Source organism: Mytilus galloprovincialis, chromosome 10 (assembly GCF_965363235.1).
Source record: "Mytilus galloprovincialis chromosome 10, xbMytGall1.hap1.1, whole genome shotgun sequence".
Taxonomy (NCBI): Eukaryota; Metazoa; Mollusca; class Bivalvia; order Mytilida; family Mytilidae; genus Mytilus; species Mytilus galloprovincialis.
In genome coordinates, this window is record NC_134847.1 from 14,298,511 (window position 1) to 14,318,190 (window position 19,680).

The following is a 19,680-nucleotide window of genomic DNA, read 5'->3' on the forward strand; positions in this document are numbered from 1 at the left end:
AATTTTACACCATGTCAGAATTGCTCTAAATGCTTTGGTTTTTGAGATATAAGCCAAAAACTGCATTTTACCCCTATGTTCTATTTTTAGCCATGGTGGCCATCTTTGTTGGTTGGCCGGGTCACTGGACACATTTTTTAAACTAGATACTCTAATGATGATTGTAGCGAAGTTTGATGTAATTTGGCCCAGTAGTTTCAGAGGAGAAGATTTTTGTAAAAGTTCACAAATGACGACGATGCTGGACGCAAAGTGATGAGAAAAGCTAAATTTATCCAGGTTGTATCAAGTTTATATTACATCGTCAATTTTTTTCATGCTACCTAAGCTATATGTACAGGCCTCTACAATAACTTGTTTTCAACTTGTCCTGTAGGACAAGTACATACCACAATTTACTTGTCCAAATGAAATTGTTACTTGTCCAAAAAATTTCTATTAAAAATAACCCAGAATTTTATGTATTTCTTTTGAATGACGGTATTTATTATAAGCAACAGAATGAGGTAGCAAAATGAGGTACTGATTTGTCTTGGTCCCGAAATGTCTCCTGCCTTGTCAAACTGTCTATCAATCATGTCTACTAAATTTGTCTCATACGTTGCCAAATTGTCTATTAAACTTGTAGCTGAATCTTTCGAGGTGACGAACTTACTGTCCTGTAAAGTTACCTTATCTACAAAGCGCATCATTGATTCGGATTAATAAGACTGGTTTCCTAGAATAGTATACTTTTTACCTGTTAAAAAGTACTTGACTAAGAACCAGTTAAAAATTATCTACTGCAAGTAAACATGTTGAAGAAAAGGTTTTGCATTTGAATGAACAGAATCCAGAAACATGTCAAATTAATATTTGTTTTCTTGTTTTTTGTTTATAATTACTTTGTTCATCAAAATTGGATTAAATATATTTTCTGCAGAATAATTGCACTTGTCCCAACGGTCAAGCTTGATACAGCTTTTACTTGTCCGACCTTTTTTCCCTCTGGTACTGGACAATCAGACAAGCGTTATTGTCGAGGCCTGATGTATAAAACAATAGAAGTACCTAATGCAGAAGTAGTGTCTTCTAAGGTACTCTGTTCATCATCATCACAAATACTTTTGTCCACTGAAATTACGGTCTGTATATGCACATCTTCAGAGCTCCCAGTGTCAGTGGACATCTCACCAAACTGTTCCATCTTGAAAATAAATATTGTTCCTCATTCATTATGTACTAACCTTGTGTTCTGATTCTCAAAACCCTGGTAGCAAATCTCATGTTACAAATTCTGTTAATATGAATTAATAATAGTGTTCTTTATGATCCAGAAGATTAAAAGAGGGAATAAAGAATCGGCATCACTGAAAAATAGGAAATTTACAGAAAAGGTGGAGCAGCAGGCTATAAAGTTTTGTATAGACATTGGAAAAACGCAAACAGAAACACACAAAATTGTTTAAAGTCTGAAAAACATAGCAAAGTTAGTCGTTCATTGGTATTCAAGTGACACATGTTTGGGGACGGAAGAGACATTTGAAAGACAATGAGCCGGAAGGTATGCCATCTTTCAGGCAATTAAATGCCATACAAGATGAAGTTTTGAAAGTTATCAACATTGACCAGCGACTAACAGTTCGCAAAGATGCAGACAAATGTGACATTTCTTTGGACTCCAACACACCACATTTTAGCAAATGATTTAAATAATTTATGTATTGAGTATGTGACTTCTTACAGCAGAACATTAGATTAAAAAAGAATGGAATTGTCAAATCAATTTATTAATTTTTTATCTCTTGATTTCTATTTCTAGACAGCATATCAACAACCGACGAAAGCTGGTTTTATAACTACAATCCAGAATTTAAACAACAGTCACCAAGACAATGCACTGTCCGACTCTTCTCTAAAAAGTCATCAAGCAATTAATTTACTTGGATTTGAATGTCTGGAAAATCCTCTGTATATAGCCCTGACTTAGCGTCAATGGATTTTAAGGTATTCCACGCATATCTTTTCTCCGTGGACAAAGGTTCGACGATTTACCTGTACTAAGACAGGAAGTAATGAACATAATCTTTAAAATGAAAACAGAACCGTTTGAGAACATTTTTGATGACTGGTTAAAAAGATGTAATTAATATGTTGCTTTGAAAGGAGACTATATACGTAGAGAAATGTTGAAATGTTGAGGTTGTGGAAATAAATATAAATATATGTTTGGGTTCTCCAGCTGAGAGTTTCTTATGATTTTTAAATTGATGAAAATATGATTATTTAGGCAGATACTGAAATAAAATTTGTTATAGTTATTGACCAAGCAAGTCGGTATATGGGATTTAATCTGCACGGCTGTGTGACCCTATTTAACCTGAACGATGTAGTTTGGGTTAAAGGGTCACACGAGCCATGCAAATTAAATCCAATATACCGATTTGATTGGCCAATAACTGTTTAAACACATGATGCAATCAATTTACGTGAACCTTTTGGAAATGTGGACGATATTCCACAATCCATGTATCCTATGAAAGTCTCTTGAAGGGTAAAGAAAGGGAGAAATACGACTTTGGAAATTTTTAAATTAATAACTTTTTTTATATTTAGACTTATTCTAAAATTGCGATTAAAAAGTAGATTTTTTTTTTCATTTTTGTTATTAAAATTAATTCCCAATTTTTACGTAATTAGCCATGACGATTAAGACTTTAACAAATTGTGTAATTTGAAATCAGTGTATGAAAAAAAAATCATAATTGAAAGATTAATTGCTTTTGAAATTATTTCCCCGGCTCATTGATATGCTTAGAGAAAGATGAACCGAGAAAGATGTTATATCATCTGAATTTAAAATGTTACATAAACAGAAAATACGTTTCTATTTCCAATCTTTTACTCCCCTAACCCCACAAATTTCTTTTTTATCTACTGTATTAATTTTTAAGACACGTCCATCTAAATGAAGTCTAATTTTTCTCCAGCTAATCCCCCTGTTATGAAACAAACTTAAATATGATCCTCATTAATTTGTTTGAAATCACATTAAGGTTGCTCGAGTGTCTTCCTTCATCTTGGATTTTGAAGAAGCAGATAACTAAAATTGGTCTAGATATTTGATGAAATGTACAAAGGAGTAGGTCCGGTAAGGGCCGATTTTGGCCTCAAATTTTAGGTTCATCTAAAGAAAGATTTTGAACACCTTTTAAACACTTAAGTGTCTATTTCAATTGATTTAATTCGTGTATGTGAAAGATTTTGACTGATTTAGTAATTAAAAACGCTCTGATTTAAGCTTAAATATGAAAAATCTATCAAATATGCCAAAAACCGTCACTTTTCAGATGGTTTTTGTCAAAAATGATATTTGTGCATTGTATTGTCAAAAACAGCTCATATTTATGTAGCAGAAGCATTTTACTTTCCAAAATATAGCTTAAAGATTACATTTTCACAATTTTGTAAAACTGCTATATTTTGGGGACAAAAAGGGGTCTTACTGAACCTACTCCTTTTGAAAGTTGTATATAATTTAAAAGACTTTTGATATAAATATAGAAAATTGTGTGTTTTATCATAACTACAGTTGTAATTTCTCAAAAACACTTTGTTTGTGTTTGATTCGATTTTTTTCAACTTTGCCAAATAAGGGGAGATCACTCAGATAAAGTAATTTTTATAATAGAAAGTGTAATAAATTTACCTATATTGATATGTAGCAAGAAAACAAAATTGATGACCTCATTTTTTCTTTTTCTTATCTGAAAGCATGTTATAAGAGCAATCTTCTCACATTTTATCAGTTCTAATAGTACGTTTTCTTTTTATTACACACAATTTGATTTTCCATGCATAATCTATACACTATCTGACAATTTTGCACAACCTGTAGAGTGAAAAAAAGTCCGGTGACCCATACTTTTATGAGAAAGGTTTAAGCAATAATAATATATTGTTTTGTAGTTACACCAGGACATGTGGACCCCCCCCCCTTTTTTTTTTTTTTTACAAAAAAACAATATATAATTAAAATAACATTTTGAATTAAAACCAAAAGTATACAGATCTTTAGATTAATATAACAAAGAAGTGTGTAAAGTTTAAAGCAATAATCATAAATCATTTTTGAGATACAGCACATCATGTGTAAACCCCCTCCCCCTCTTTTACAAAATACTCAATAACTCAAAAATGAAAATTTAATCATCACCAAAAAATTCAGATTTTAAGATTATTATAACTAAGAAAGTGTGTAAAGTTTTAAGCCATAATCATAAATCGTGTCTGAGATAAGGTGCAACACATACATGTCAACCTCTGACAATGGGAAATCATGTCATGACATGACATATGTCAAAAAGCGTGTGAAAACGCATGACGTAGATGCGGACTTGTTAATATGAATGTGGTAATGTTGTGAATATAAAAAACAATATATATTCTACTGTGAACTTTTATTGTATTAAACACTGGTCTGTTATGTTGCTTTTAAAGCACCACCACTAGGCACATATTCAAAACAACTGCCAGTTTCAAGTTTAGTTGCATTTATTCGATAACAGCACACAATACAAATGTAACATAGTCAAGTTCTGATCAGAATCCAGTGTCAATTTCTTTATAATTGAAAAGGCTCTCCCACAGTAGGAATTGATATTAGCTTCATCAAGATTTGAAAGAATGTCATAATGTTGGGGTTTTTTTTGGCAATGAAAATGTCATCTATTATCTCTGCCATTGCTCCCACTGCTATTGCCTAGTTAAAACTGAGTAGTTCATCAGAAGAAAGCGGGTACTATGAGAGCTGATCCAACAGTTCTGTGATATTTTTATCCCCATGGCCTGTAGAAATCTGTTGCCGTTTTGGCTAGATTTGAAACTGAAATTGAAAGAGAAAAATATTTTATAAATTTGATTTCCATTAGATAAACATGTTAAATGCTTATTCAAATAGCTACATTGTATATCTCCTCTCACATGTATTGTTTTTTTATCATTGCAACATAGAATGCACAAATTATGCGTTACTTGTCACTTGATCATTTAAACTCGAACTCAAAAATATAATTTATAAATCTTGTACCTTGCCGTACACATCGTTTTGGCTTAACAATCGGCACTTTAGACGATGGTACAGGAGGCCCTGAAAGTGACCTCTTTCTGTGCACATTTCCACTATAAAGTGAATTTGAAAGAAAGTCACAAAATTGTTAAAACTAATCACAAACTACTTACCTTTTACTGTTTGTCATATAGAAAAATAAACAATGTGGCAGCAAAACAATTACTTCGAATTTTTCGGTATTTATCGCCGAATAAGGAAAAAACCCGAGAATAGCAATATCACTAACGACCATAAAATGAAAAGAACGAAAAAGCGTGTAATTGCGTGTAAAGTGGTGAAAAGCGTGTACACGCCATGTGACAAAATCCTTGCATGTAAACCGTTGAAAAAGCGTGTATTACACTCGAATATCATGTCACTTGACATGTATGGTGCAACATGTGAAAAAAACACATCCCTGTTTTAGTTACAAAGTCCTGTAACTCAAAAAGTGTTCATCTTATTTTCACCAAAAAGTATACAGATCATTTGATCATCATAAGAAACAAGTACATCAAGTTTCATAAAATTTGGATAAATCGTTCTCAAGTTGCAGTGCAACATGTTTACGCCGGACAGACTGATAGACGGACGGATGCCAAACATTTGTATACCATAATACGTCCCATCAAAATTTTGACGGGCATATAAAAATTTGGGCAAGTATCCTGTGATATAAAAATGTCATAACTAACCAAGCAAAAGATAAAATAGAATCTAACCACTAGCAAATAAATTGTTTACAACTTTGAATATACATATTTCAAGATTTGTCTACTTATTATGCTTTAACTACACTTGTTTCATATTCTAAATTCTTTAATACTCACAGACGAATCTATAGATGTTATATCTTCTTGAAATGATGAAACTACAAAACAAATATTTTTGTTTTATTTTCAAAACATTAAAATCGAGAGTGCCCAGGCTGAAATGAAATGTCTTGCCTACTTTATGATCATAAAAAAATTAATTCTCATTAAATCTAAGAGAACAAGAATGTGTCCATTTGAACACAGATGCCCAAATCAACCTATCATTTTCTATGTTAAGTAGACCTAAAATTGGGGTCACAACTCTAATTTGGCAGTGAAATTAGAAAGATCATATCACAAGGAACATGTGTACTAAGTTTCAAGTTGATTGAACTTCAACTCATCAAGAACTACATTGTCCAAAAACTTTAAACTAAAGCGGGCATACGAATGAACAGACAAACAAACGGACATACAGACAAGAAAACATTATGCTCATAAATAGCCATTAATATTGGGCATAAAAAATGTATGTATTTAATGAAAATTATTATTGCACACCACTTGAAACATTTCCACAGAGCCATCTCCTATTAGTCAAGTTATTTAAAAAAAAAAAGATCAACAGTGCCTAATAGATATAGGAAGATGTGGTGTGAGTGCCAATGAGACAACTCTCCATCCAAATAACAATTTAAAAAAAAGTAAACCATTAGAGGTCAATGTACGGCCTTCAAAACGGAGCCTTAGCTCAAACCGAACAAGAAGCTATAAAGGGCCCAAAAATTACTAACCATTCAAACGGAAAAACCAATGGTCTAATCTATAAAAAAAAACAACAGAGAAACGAGAAACATGTATGGACACCATACTTAAGCTTAAAGAAGTTCTGAATTTGGATTGTAATTGAATATTTGACACAGCACTGACTTTTGAACCAAATATAGTTGATAGACCAACTGCCTAAGAAAGAACAAGGTACAATAAGGCCTGTTTTCAAACAAAATTTGAAAAATGAGAAAATAGAGGGGCCAAAAACAGGACTTATCTTACTTTGTCCTTTAAGATAGAAACTGGACAATAAAAAACTTAATTTTACCTAAATCACTAATCTATAAAATGAGATTGATAATGACAATAACAACTGTACTTTTATGAATTTCTATGCCATTTGATAGCAACATTTCTGATTATTTGTATTACAATATACCTTTTCCAGTCAGGAGACATTTTCCCACATACATTCTGAAGTCATTCAAATCTTTTTGAGACATATCAAATTCTAGCGTTGTTCCAGACAAAACATTTTCAGCCATCTGAAATAAAAGTCATGTTTAGAGCTGTTCCTTTAAAACATACATACTTTATATAAATAAGGATGTTAGTTGTCTTGTTTGAATTGCTTTACATTGTCATTTTAGGGCCTTTTATAGCTGATTATGTGGTATTGGCTTTGATAATTGTCGAAGGGCCTTACCGTGACCAATAGTTTTTAATATCTGTGTCATTTGAGCCTCTTGTGGAGAGTTGTCCCATTGACAATCATACCACATTTTTTTTTATGGTACTAAGGGAAGGCACTTGGAAAAAGATGTTAAAAACCTAGAGCCATTATTTTACAATTTCACTTACCACCTTTTTATCATTACAAATTGCAACTAAGATGGCCATTGTTATAATATAGTTCGTTGTGTTACATTTTAATGTTGTGTTTCCGTTGTGACGTTTGTTTTCTCTTTTTATTTTAGTGTGAATTCACATTACTATAAGACGTGTCACGGTACTTTTCTATCCCAAATTCATGTATTTGGTTTTGATGTTATATTTGTTATTCTCATAGGATTTTGTCTAAGGCTTAGTCCGTTTCTGTGTGTGTGTTTTACATTTAAATGTTGTGTCTTTGTTCTCCTCTTATATTAAATGCCTTTCCCTCAGTTTTAGTTTGTTACCCGATTTTGTTTTTTGTCCATGGATTTATGAGTTTTGAACAGCGGTATACTACTGTTGCCTTTATTTCTCATTGGCACTTATACCTAATATTTATTTAAGCTGGATAACTTGATGTGCTTTCTTTAAAAAATTGACAGGGTCATTTACACTTTCATTCGATTTAAGTAAGAATTATTTTTTCAAAATCCTGGTAAAAACTATAATAAATCTCAGACTTTTGACAGTAATAATGTAGTTTTAACAATGATTTTTATTCTGTATTTTCCAATTTCTAGAAAAGCACAATAATTCATTGTTCCTTATATATAAATTCTATTGCTTAATAAAATATATGGTTGACAATGGCTTGTTAAATTTATCCCAATATGTGTAAAATCTTTCTATGAAATTTCAGTTATCTGAGTTGAAAGCTGTAAGAGTAGTTGATTGAACACCTCACTTTTTTGCTTTCTTTCCAGCTTTTCCCCGATTTAAGAGGTTAACTGACCACCATGTAAGACTATTTTTCTCTAAACTTCCTGTGTCAATTATAATTCAATTTGATTTTGGAGATAGAACAGTTCAGTTATGACAAAAACCTGTAAAATGTAGAAATCTGGTATTATAGATAAGTAGGGAGATATACCACCTGGAATTTTTTACAATGGTACAAGATAAACGATACCATAAAGTTCCTGTGATGGTTACCCGATCTTTATCCTATATGCTTCACATTTTGTGATCAAGATATCTATTTTAAAACTATTATAGTTTGAACATTAAATTTTACATATTCAAGTTTTTGCACTAGAATGGGAAATTAAAATCATTTTGATTTTAGTAAAGCAGGAATTCAAGTGTTTACAGATTCAAATAAATAATAAGTTGTCCCCTAATAGAAATTGTTTTTGCAATGAGCTATTAATTGACACCCGAATCTTTCCTATATATTGCTCCTTATTCTATTAAGGGACTATGTTGCAAATACTTGGATGCTTTCTCTTTTGGGGCTCGAACCAAACGCTGAAAAAATGCTGTGCAAATGAAATCATCTGTTTTACACTAATCAGAGATCAGTAAAGACATGTTAAACGATTCTTGCTTAGAAGTATAAACAGAATAAACACAGGTTTAGGACAAAGCTGTTGAACTTGGTTTTTCATTTTATATAAGCATGCACTATTTTCAATCATGAAAATGGGTCCTACTTTGTAGAATTTTATTGCAAACCAAATAAAACTTTTCCACGGATTAATCTTCTAATTTTCACTCTATTTAAACTTTTGTCCCATTCAATAGATACAAAAGCTATTGTTCTCTGTGTAGTTTTAATTCACAGGACCATTAATTCTGCTTAGAAAAATCTATCACTCTGATATCATTTAACCCCATTAAAAAATCATCTTCTAAATACATGTTTTAAATTAAAATAAACTGCATGTGATGTTTAATATTTTCAATATCAATAATATTTTCTCAATCTGTTCATACTGACAATAAATTGACCAATAGCAGATGACACTGTGGTTAAGTTTCATTTGATTCTCAATTGGACATAGCTGTGACCATTGAATCTCAAATTATATGATCTAATAATTTTAGAGAGAATTAGGTAGACATGTTGTTTAATCAAAAAAAAAAAATTCATCCAAATTTAAACATAAAACTTACTTTCAGAACGTACAAGCCACACGATATGTCATCCTCTTGTTTAGAATGGAGGAGACTGCCTATATTCCATTGTGTGGTAGCAATGTCCACTAAACCTAGTTTAGACCTCTCTTTTAAAAAAAAACTGGAAAATATAAAAAATTAACATTCAAATTACTTCTTTTCAACTTCAACTTTCTTTATAATTTTAATTACAGTATGTACTAAAATAAATTGTATAAATTATCTTTCTTAAATTCTTTTTTTTTGTAAATTCATTAGGGTGTAAAAGTGTTGACTGAAGTTCATTTGGTATGAAGCATATGGAAGCACTTCATTCTTAAAATGTGTACACGGTCAACACTTTTAAAACCCTATGAATAATGATGAAATTACAAAAAGAAGTTTTCAATACTTATAACTACATTTTTTCGCAATGTTCATGAAAACCAGTGCTTAGCTTTTGCGCCAATTGGCATTTCATTTGCACCACAAACCATATTTCATTTGCTCCAATAAGAAAAAAGTGAAATTACCAATAAATATTCTATACCATTTATTATCGCTATTTTGTGCATTTTCCTTTTGATCTTTTTTTGTGATAATTTTCATATCATGCTTCTCGCTTGAGATGGAAAAATTATCGCTAGAAACTAAGGAGACCACGTGGCGTTGCTAACGAAATTGACATGAAATTGACAACGTCGCCAAAGGTAAAATAGCGATAAACAGATTATCATTGGTCATCTCAACTCGATTGCTTTTCTCACTTTCGCTGTACCAGCTCAAGCGAAAAAATCAAGCTCGTTGAGATGATCAACGATAATCTATAATTACGTTAGGAACATATATATAGAATAACCATACATTGTCTCGAAATATCAATTTTATTTGTACAAGGCTTAGAAACAGGTAGAAAGCGAGGCTGTGCCGAGCTTTCTACCTGTTTCGAGCCGAGTACAAATAACAGATTGATATTTCGAGACAATGTTTGATTATTCTTTATATACTGCAACTCTTATAACTGTTAGGCGAGTGACATTTTCAGAAAAGACGCTTAGTGACTTTAATGCACCTCATTCTTATGAATATAGAACATGTTTAGAAAGAAAAACTATATGAAAGCTTAGTTTGGACATTTTTATAGCAATTCAAAATAATAACAGTTCCTTCAGCATGGAAATCACTATAATATACTTATACAAACTGATAAACAGATTTTGTCATAACATCATTAAAGTGGAGTTAAAGTCTTATAGGATTGTAAGTATGTTTTATTTTATCACCTTGCACTTTCACTACTTGACTGTGGTTTTCTACTGCAGTTAGTTCAAATTTCTGACCAGTTGAACAATTTGATTTTATAAAACAAATTGCAATTTGGTCAGAATTTTGAATAAGTTGCAATTGGTGGATAGCAACACTTACAGTCAAGTCACTGTAAGACATTAATACTTGCATTTTTAACTGCAAACCTTTTGACTGCACAAACGTGAGTGAAAATAAATGCAGTCCTAATAAAAAAACAAGTTAAGAAATTAAAGTATACAATCCCAATTGTCAAATAAAGGTCATCTTGGGACCTAACTTTAGTTAATTCACCGCATTCTAATTTTGCATCTGGGGTCAGTTTCACAACAAATCTTTCGACTAAAGCTGGTCGTAAGTCATGAATAGTTCAGTTTACTTACGATTAATCTTGTCTTAAGTTTTTTTGTGAAACCGACTTCTGTATCTGAAGTTTGGTAAACCTTAGTGTTGCAGCTATATATATATATATGTCGCGGAAAGGATTCCATTATGGTTGGATCCATATAAAAAAAAAAAATAACTGAAATATCCAACGGTTCAAAAGATATGGACCGGACACAAACCAGACAAAGACGAATCAAACAATGTTTGAAAACTTGACGGCTCAAATGTCAATGCCAATGTCAAAATGAACTGATTTAGTTTATGAAGAACCACATGCCATCCCATAATACATCTCTGAACTTAGTGTGTTTAACATCAGTTCTATAGTTCAAGGCAATGCATTTTATATTTGAAATCATTGGTTTTTGGATGAACTGTATACATGTATGAGTTACCCGATTTAATTTGACATGGGCCGCAAACAAGTGGGGACTGACGGACGGATAGACTTAAAATGTGGTTCATATATCCTCTTTAACTTTGCTTGTGGTCAAAATGAAGTATTTAGGTAAAAACCGTCATTCTTTAATTGTGAGAGGACAATGTAAAATTGCGTGAACCTGTATGTTTTATTGACGTCATAAATAAAACTGTACGGAAAAGCATTGTCAACGTCATAAACAAGGTGATATACGGTCAGTGACTGTATATCACATATAAATATACAGTCAATACAATTTGACTGCTCAAACAGCACAGCTGCAGTATATACTGTAATATTCATTCCTGTGGAAATAATATTCCAGAATATATGTTCCTTTTGGAACTAATATTATGAAACCATACAAGGTACATGTTTGTTGAAACTTCATTAAAACACAGTTACTTTGAACATATTGAAAAGAATGTTAATTTGTGACACAGTTCTAAGAATTATACAGTATAGTAAAGTTATAATTCTGTCCATCTCAGTTGTTATTCTGGCTTTAGAAATTTAGAAGTTATCTCAACGATTTTTTATATGATGCATATATATAAGCTATTAACCGTATGTGTGACCACAAAACATACAGACTTCTTTCCTCTGTCTTTGAACTGATAATGTCCATCTATACACCTCATACATGTGAACACTAATTGACTTTATAATTTTTAACCTCAGTTTTGTATTAGAAATGAGTACAGGAGAAATACTGAAGAAACAATTTTTATTCACAATACAACAATGAATATTTAACTTTTTCGTTATGTTACCTGTATTGCCTGTGAAATGGCGCAAATGAAGTTTTTATATTTTGGCGCACTTGAAATTTAACCTTGTGGCGCAAATGAAAGATTGGATTATTAAAAAATTGGGGCAACTACTATCAAGTTTTTCTTTTACATACCTGTGAACTTAATTGTGAAAACATGTATCGTTATATGTATGTTTAAATTCATGCAATTCATTTTGAAATGAAGAATGACGCGAGCTTGCTGTTAGCCAATCAAAATAATGTATAATAATAATACATACATCTAATGTAAATAAATGTTATCTAAAAGTATGACTCAATAAAAAGAACATTTGATACGATAATTGATTACCGGCAGTCTTCAAAGTTGTTAATGCAGCAATGTTTCATAATATTTGTTAGTTTCAAGGGGGAAAAAATGAAAACTGTATCAACTATAGTGATTTAACAAAATGCTTCCACAACTATGTATAAAGTAGAACCAAAAAAAGGAATTTCAAAAGTTCAAAGAAAATGAATATAAGATTTCAATAATTAATATGATAGAATCTTTTGAGATGGTCTTAAAATTAGCAGTTCAGTTAACTTTTAAACTATGTTGTTCAAAAGGTGAAAAATTTTCATTATTGGGCTACCAGAATCAAATATAATATATCAGAGATCAATTTAAATTACAAATGTCACCATGCTTGTTAACTGAAAAATATTAATCCCCTAAAATTTTAAATCATTACTGCCTCATAGTTTTACAAAAGATGTAATTTTTTTCCTCATTCTTCACATGTACTATTCTAAAATTTTAACTTACAACCAATTCTGAAGAAGTTTTTGTTCTGAGAGAAACAGCTCACCCATTGGATTGAAATACAAGATAATTTGTTGTTGTAGTAGAATAACCTAAAATTAAATCAGACAGAGTTAAGACACAAATAATCATAAAAAAAAATTATCATCCTTATACAACCAATTGTTTTCAAATCCTCCATTTTGTTTGTAACAAGTATTTTTCTCACAACATTCTTTGAAAAAACATTGTATTTGACGCCATATTTAAGCAGAAGGTCCAAGGACACAGTTATAGTCCTTTGGTTTTCGTTGTCTACGAATATAGTCCCTAGTGTAAACAGTGTATAACTTGCATGTTTTATTTGATACACTTTCCCAATTTATTTCTTGATATTAAATGCATGAAATATTAAGTAGGGGGATGTATTTACATGTTAAAAAAATTTGGGTGCTGAATCTTTATGTTAAGTAGTGATTTGGTTCAGTTCAAAAAGGTCAAATTTTATCACGTCTGAAGCTGTCAAACTGAATTTTACACCCCCTTAACACAGAATTGTCAATATTTTGAGTTTAGAGCTGGTAGAAGTTTCTATAATTTTGAAATTACTTGTTTCACTGGAAGTACACTACACTGTAAAAATCTTTTTGAGAAAGAGCAGGTGCAATTTTTTTAATTTGAATTTATTGTCTAAAAGAAATGCACTACGAAATGATTGTGTTCTCGGGCCAGAATATAAATATACCAAATGTATTTAATTATATTATTTATGAATCAAGTGTACAAGAGGCTCGTTTGATATATTTACAATGTGACAGTCTAAATATAGAAATTTATGTATCCTCGAGGATAATTTCGCCATCAGCATGTGCACTGTAGAGCGAAAAGGATAATTTTGGCTTGTGGTGCCAAAAGGAGCATTTCCTTAAGAAAGCCTTTAAAGGGATTTATAGAGGAGGTATGGTAAGAGCCATTATTAAACAACTATACCAGGTTGTTTGTCTCTTGGTTAAATTCAAGGCAAGGATTAAATGCCATAACCCTTTGTTAATATCTAACCCTAGGTTATATTCTGTTGCCTATGTTGTGATTAAATTTAACCTTTTGTTAATAGATTACTTGATTCAGATTTGACCTTGCTTCAGACCTCAATTAAAATATTAATCAATCAATAGTTGTGTATATATAAGTATAATTCATTGTTTACACTGAAGATGAGAGAGGTCTTTAAATGTCCGATAGATATAAATTATTGGGTTTTCTACACATTTATATATCACAACATATCAGCTGTGAGCCACAGTTTAAACTTTTTGGTAAGTGAGCACAGATCAAGCTTAAGAGATTTACATTGTGTCCAGCAGCTGAAATTTTATGATATCTATATGAAGAAAAACCCAAATATCTGTTTATTGTCTACTACTGGTCTATTTCCCCTCCCTTAGACTTGAGCAAGCTGATAACTTCTCCTCACTTTGTACAATAATTACAGAGCAAATGAGTAGGGTAATGTAGGCATAGGGAAGGACCATAAATCAAATTCTTCCATTTCTTAAAACCATTAACAATCAAAAACTGAATTTTCAGATTGGAACAAAATACCAACTTTATCTGTTACTTGTCATGATTAAACAATAAACCAAATATCAAATCAATATCATCAAGCATGAAAAAAAAGTGTGGAAAACTGAATATATCTTATTAAGAAAAAATCGCAAAATCTTGGCAGCATTTACAGTTTAACATCTTATCTGTCACCGGTCCCAATATCTGTGTTTTTAGCGCTCACAGGGGAAATCTTTTATAGCTGGCTATATGGTATGTATTTTTTTCACAATGTAAGGAGACCAATTTGTTATTTGAACTCTGGTGGATAGTTGTCTCCATGCATTCATACCAGATCTCCTTTTATATATTATGTACATACCATAAGTGTCCAGTGGTTATCATTCTCATGAACAGCACCAATTATTGTATCAAACTCCTTGAAGTCATACTGTAAGATGCAAAAAACAAGAATTTACAGAAAACCAGAACAATAACTGTCCATTATTTACTCATCAAAAGGCATAGAGACTGTAACTTGAAAAGGTGTGTCTACTATTTTTGTTAAAAGTAAATGCTTGTATGGTTATATGTATGTGAAGGCCTTAAGGAAAAATAGTTTGTTGAAAAATTAACTGTGTTTACCTCATTAAAAAGATATATCAATAAAATACTAAACTCTGAGGAAAATAAAATCGGAAAGTCCATTATCACATAACAAAATCGAATGACAAAACACATCAAAAACAAATGGACAACTGTCATATTCACAGGCACTTGTCTCAGAAAAAAATTTCCTATATACCTTAATATAACACAAGGTACTTAACTAAATTTTTTGAAAAATGACACCCAGTCCCGAATTCCCGTTATTTTTCGATTTCTCGGTTGTCAAACCTACTTAAACTTAATATGCCGTAAATCTAAATTGATTTATCTACACAATGGTATATGACACGAGTATCATTGTTGTCGGGATCATTAGTAGCAGGTCTCAGAAGTTGGTCAACGGGATTTTTTTTGCATTCGTCTCAAACTTTGGCAACACTCAGTCCACATGTAATTTTATACTGGTTTCTCATTGGTCAATCGTCTGGCTAAAAATAAATGTGGGAAATTTTGGTCAATTTATAACTCTACATTAGTGGCGTTGTGTACACGTGTGTTTCATAACAAAATGAATGTCAAACAGCTTATAGCATTGAATGAGGTAAAAAATGGTCATAAAATTTTGCTTTTGGGGCAAAGTGGAACGGGGAAGAGCCATTTGGTCTGTACTATAGAACAAGAACTAAAAAAAGGGGGGGGGGAATGGTCGGCAGTCACAGGAACAACGGGAGTGGCTTCCTTGAATATAGGTGGGATTACTGTCCATTCCTGTTCCGGTATAGCAGATGGTCATTTTTCAAATGACGAACTATTACAAAAATTGACTATTGATGAATATTTTCGAAAATACAAGGGGTTCTGCAAGTTTAGGATTTTAAAAATGTCAATTTACCATTCAAATAAGGATTGACATATGTTTTTGTTTTGTTTTCCCTACTCAAAATAAAAATAAAATGTTTATATTAGAAATATACATACCATGAACAAATAGCATCATTAGCTAAATACATCTTTTCATGATACTTCAAAATTTCTCGCTTTTCAAACCTTTTGGAGTTATCTCAATATCTTATGTAAAGTCCAGAGAGAGTCTGAATGATGTCAATAAAATGGGAAAAATCTGAGTTCTAAAATTAGAAACTCCTGACACATTCGACAGACCTCAAAAAACACTTATTTGGGTTTGTTTGACATACTCTGTAAAGAATTTACAATAAAGATAATAATTTATAGTCAGAGGGAAGCTGACAGTTTTTATTTTAATAATTTTTATAATAATTCAATCACTGTGGGCTGGGTGTTGCCAAAGTTTGAGACGAATGCAAAAAAAATCCCGTTGACCGACTTCTGAGACCTGCTACTAATGATCCCGACAACAATGATACTCGTGTCATATACCATTGTGTAGATAAATCAATTTAGATTTACGGCATATTAAGTTTAAGTAGGTTTGACAACCGAGAAATCGAAAAATAACGGGAATTCGGGACTGGGTGTCATTTTTCAAAAAATTTAGTAAAGTACCTTGTGTTATATTAAGGTATATATAAAAAAAATATTCTGAGACATATTCCTGACTTGAAACAGGCATTTTAAAATGTAGAAAATGGGGGATTGAACCTGGTTTTATAGTGCTAAACCTATATCACTTGTACAAAAGTCTCTTCAAATTCCATTATATACTAAACTGCAAAAGAAATGTCACAGTAATTTGAGGCAAACATAATGGAAAAATTAATGCATTTTTAATTGAATGGGCGTATAAATACCCTTGTTATTTAACAAATCCGCATTATTTTAGTTCATTAATAGTTTTCCACTATCATATCCAAGATTTATTTAATTCAGGTCTGCCATTAGTGTTGAATACGTGGACGGTCATTTGTACTGTTTGTTGAATTGTGGTGTTCATGTAGACGTTGGATGGTGCCTACATTGCAGTTAAATGCATATGCAACGACTTGAGGTCGCTGTCCAGCATTCAAATGTCCTATTAGCTGTTCTCTTTATGGTGGGTTAAGTCATGGCATCAGTACTGCATCAAACAGATAATGATGACACGAAAACTTAGCACCTCTAAAATACCCTTATAGAGGCATGGACAACTTGCATCTCATAATCATGAAATGTGACTGTGAAACGTGTACAAGGACCTAAAGAGACAACTATTAGAACAACCAAATTAATGAACACAGCCAGCCATAAAGGAAATTTCAACATAATCTTAGCATCAATTGAAGAGAATTTACCTAAACAAAAAAATAGATAGATATTTTTTTTTTAATACATATGAAATTGTTTTTTTTTTTTTTTATTTTTAAATATTCATTTGAAAATTTAGGCTTTCGACAAATACAAAGTTTCTTTTGCGGTTTAGTATATTTACAATGATAAATTTATCATAATTATCATTATTAACCTTTTATGCAACAATTTTACAAAAATTATGTCATCTGATACAAGATTTTAGATTTTTCAGCAACTAGGGGTGTATCAGGCCTTTGAAAACATACTACTTTTGGAAATTTTCAAAAGTATATATAGTAATTAAATAAACCATATGATCATGCCTTAAAAAAAAATACCTGATGTAATAATGAATGAATTTGTGGCTGATCATTAAATACAGCTGTCATAAGCACACTGTTGATATGGCAGACCTGGGGGAAATTTTCAGACAACATATACAAGTAGGCATTCATCACCTAAAACAAAAAATAAAAAGTTATAAATAGATAAACAAGCATGGTGTAGAAATCTAATTACTTGCAGGAATTATGCAAAAAAGGTGATGTTCAATTTTCGTCTCACAACACACAACAGTGGCACGATGCTCAAAATATCGAGCAACTGTTGTACCATGATTGCAGATGACCTGCGATTAGACAAAATTTTATGTTGTGGCCCTGCATAAATGTATTTTGGGTTCGTTGTGACCAGGGCTTAAAGGGCCAATTAACCGTATTGGTAATGCCGACTTATTATTAGGAATTACTTTGCTGTACATTAGTGCTATTAACAGTTTATCTTTATCTATAATAATACTCAAGATAATAACCAACAGCTGCAAAATTTTCTTAAAATGACCAATTCAGGGGCAGGAACGCAACAACAGGTTGCCTGAATGAGCTGAATATTTCATGGTAGATAGATTTGGACATAAAAACAATCTTATCTTGTAAGATTTGCTCTTACTGCAAGATATAAGCCAAAAACTGCATTTTACCATGTCCTTATTTTAGCCATGTTGGCCATCTTGGTTTCACAGGCGGGGTTATCGGACACAATTTTAAAACAAGATACCCTTTTAGATAATTGTGGACAAGTTTGGTTAAATTTGTCTCAGTAGTTTCAGGGGAGAATATTTTTGTAAAAGATTACAAATATTAATGAAAAATTGTTAAAAATTGACTATAAAGGGCAATATCTCCTTAAGGGAGATTTGGTCGTGTTGACTTATTTGTAGATCTTACTTTGCTGAGCATTATTGCTGTTTACAGTTTATCTCTATCTATAATAATATTCAAGATAATAACCAAAAACCGCAAAATATCCCTAAAATTTCCAATTCAGGGGCAGCAACCTAACAACAGGTTGTCTGATTCATCTGTAAATTTCAGGGAAGATGGATCTTCATCTGATAAACACATTTATCTCATGTCAGATTTGCTCTGGTTTGGTTTCAGATATAAGCCAAAATCTACATTTTACCCTGGGCATTGTTCTATTTTTAGCTATGATGCCAGTAGTTTTAGAGGAGAAGATTTTTGTAAAAGTTGAGGACGATGGAAGAAGACGGATGACAGACGCCAAATAATGAGAAAATTTGCTTGGCCCTATGAGCCAGGTGAGCTAAAATAGGCAAAATTTCCTTAAAATTACCAATTTATGGGCTGCAACCCAACAACAGGTTCTCCAATTCATCTGAAAATTTCAGGGCAGACAAGTCTTGACCTGATAAACAATTTTACCCCGTGTCAGATTTGCTGTAAATGCTTTGGTTTTAGAGTTATAAGCCAAAATCTTCATTTTCTATTTTATCTATGGCTGCCATCTTGGTTGGTTGGCCGGATCTCCAGACACATTTTTCAAATAGATACCCTAATAATGATTGTGGCTTTGTTTTGTCAAATTTAGCCCAGTAGTTTTAGAATTGAAGATTTTTTGTAAAAGTTAGCAGATGATGGATGCAGGACGCCCAACCATGGATGCCAAGTGATGAGAAAAGCTCACTTGGCCCTATGGGCCAGGTGAGCTAATAATTTTCTTACCTAAAAACTGAATTTTAACTTGGTTTATTGACTGCATAAATTAAGAATGTTATCTGTGTTGAACTGTATTTTTTTTAAAATGCATTATTTAACATGTTATATCACTCTGTTTTGATTATAATTATAACTCTAATAACAAAACTTAGAACATTTTCTTAAGTTCTTAACTTTTCTTTTA

At 31.7% G+C, this 19,680-nt stretch overlaps 1 protein-coding gene and 1 long non-coding RNA gene across 2 annotated transcripts in view; both read right to left on the bottom strand.

The window, feature by feature from the left end:
- Positions 1-19,680, bottom strand: part of LOC143048873 (uncharacterized) — a 44,191-nt gene that overhangs the window by 22,337 nt on the left and 2,174 nt on the right. Inside the window, exons 4-10 of the mRNA XM_076222741.1 lie at positions 17,817-17,936; positions 15,005-15,073; positions 13,102-13,190; positions 9,445-9,568; positions 7,055-7,160; positions 5,920-5,960; positions 1,051-1,186 (exon numbers count right to left, since the gene is read on the bottom strand). Of these exons, the coding sequence (XP_076078856.1) occupies positions 1,051-1,186; positions 5,920-5,960; positions 7,055-7,160; positions 9,445-9,568; positions 13,102-13,190; positions 15,005-15,073; positions 17,817-17,936 (685 nt within the window). The remainder of the gene's footprint in view (positions 1-1,050; positions 1,187-5,919; positions 5,961-7,054; positions 7,161-9,444; positions 9,569-13,101; positions 13,191-15,004; positions 15,074-17,816; positions 17,937-19,680) is intronic.
- LOC143049899 (uncharacterized) lies at positions 4,516-5,261 on the bottom strand. The gene is made up of 2 exons (XR_012970350.1): positions 5,221-5,261; positions 4,516-4,864 (listed from the first exon to the last, which is right to left on the bottom strand). It is a non-coding gene; the product is annotated as an uncharacterized LOC143049899 (long non-coding RNA).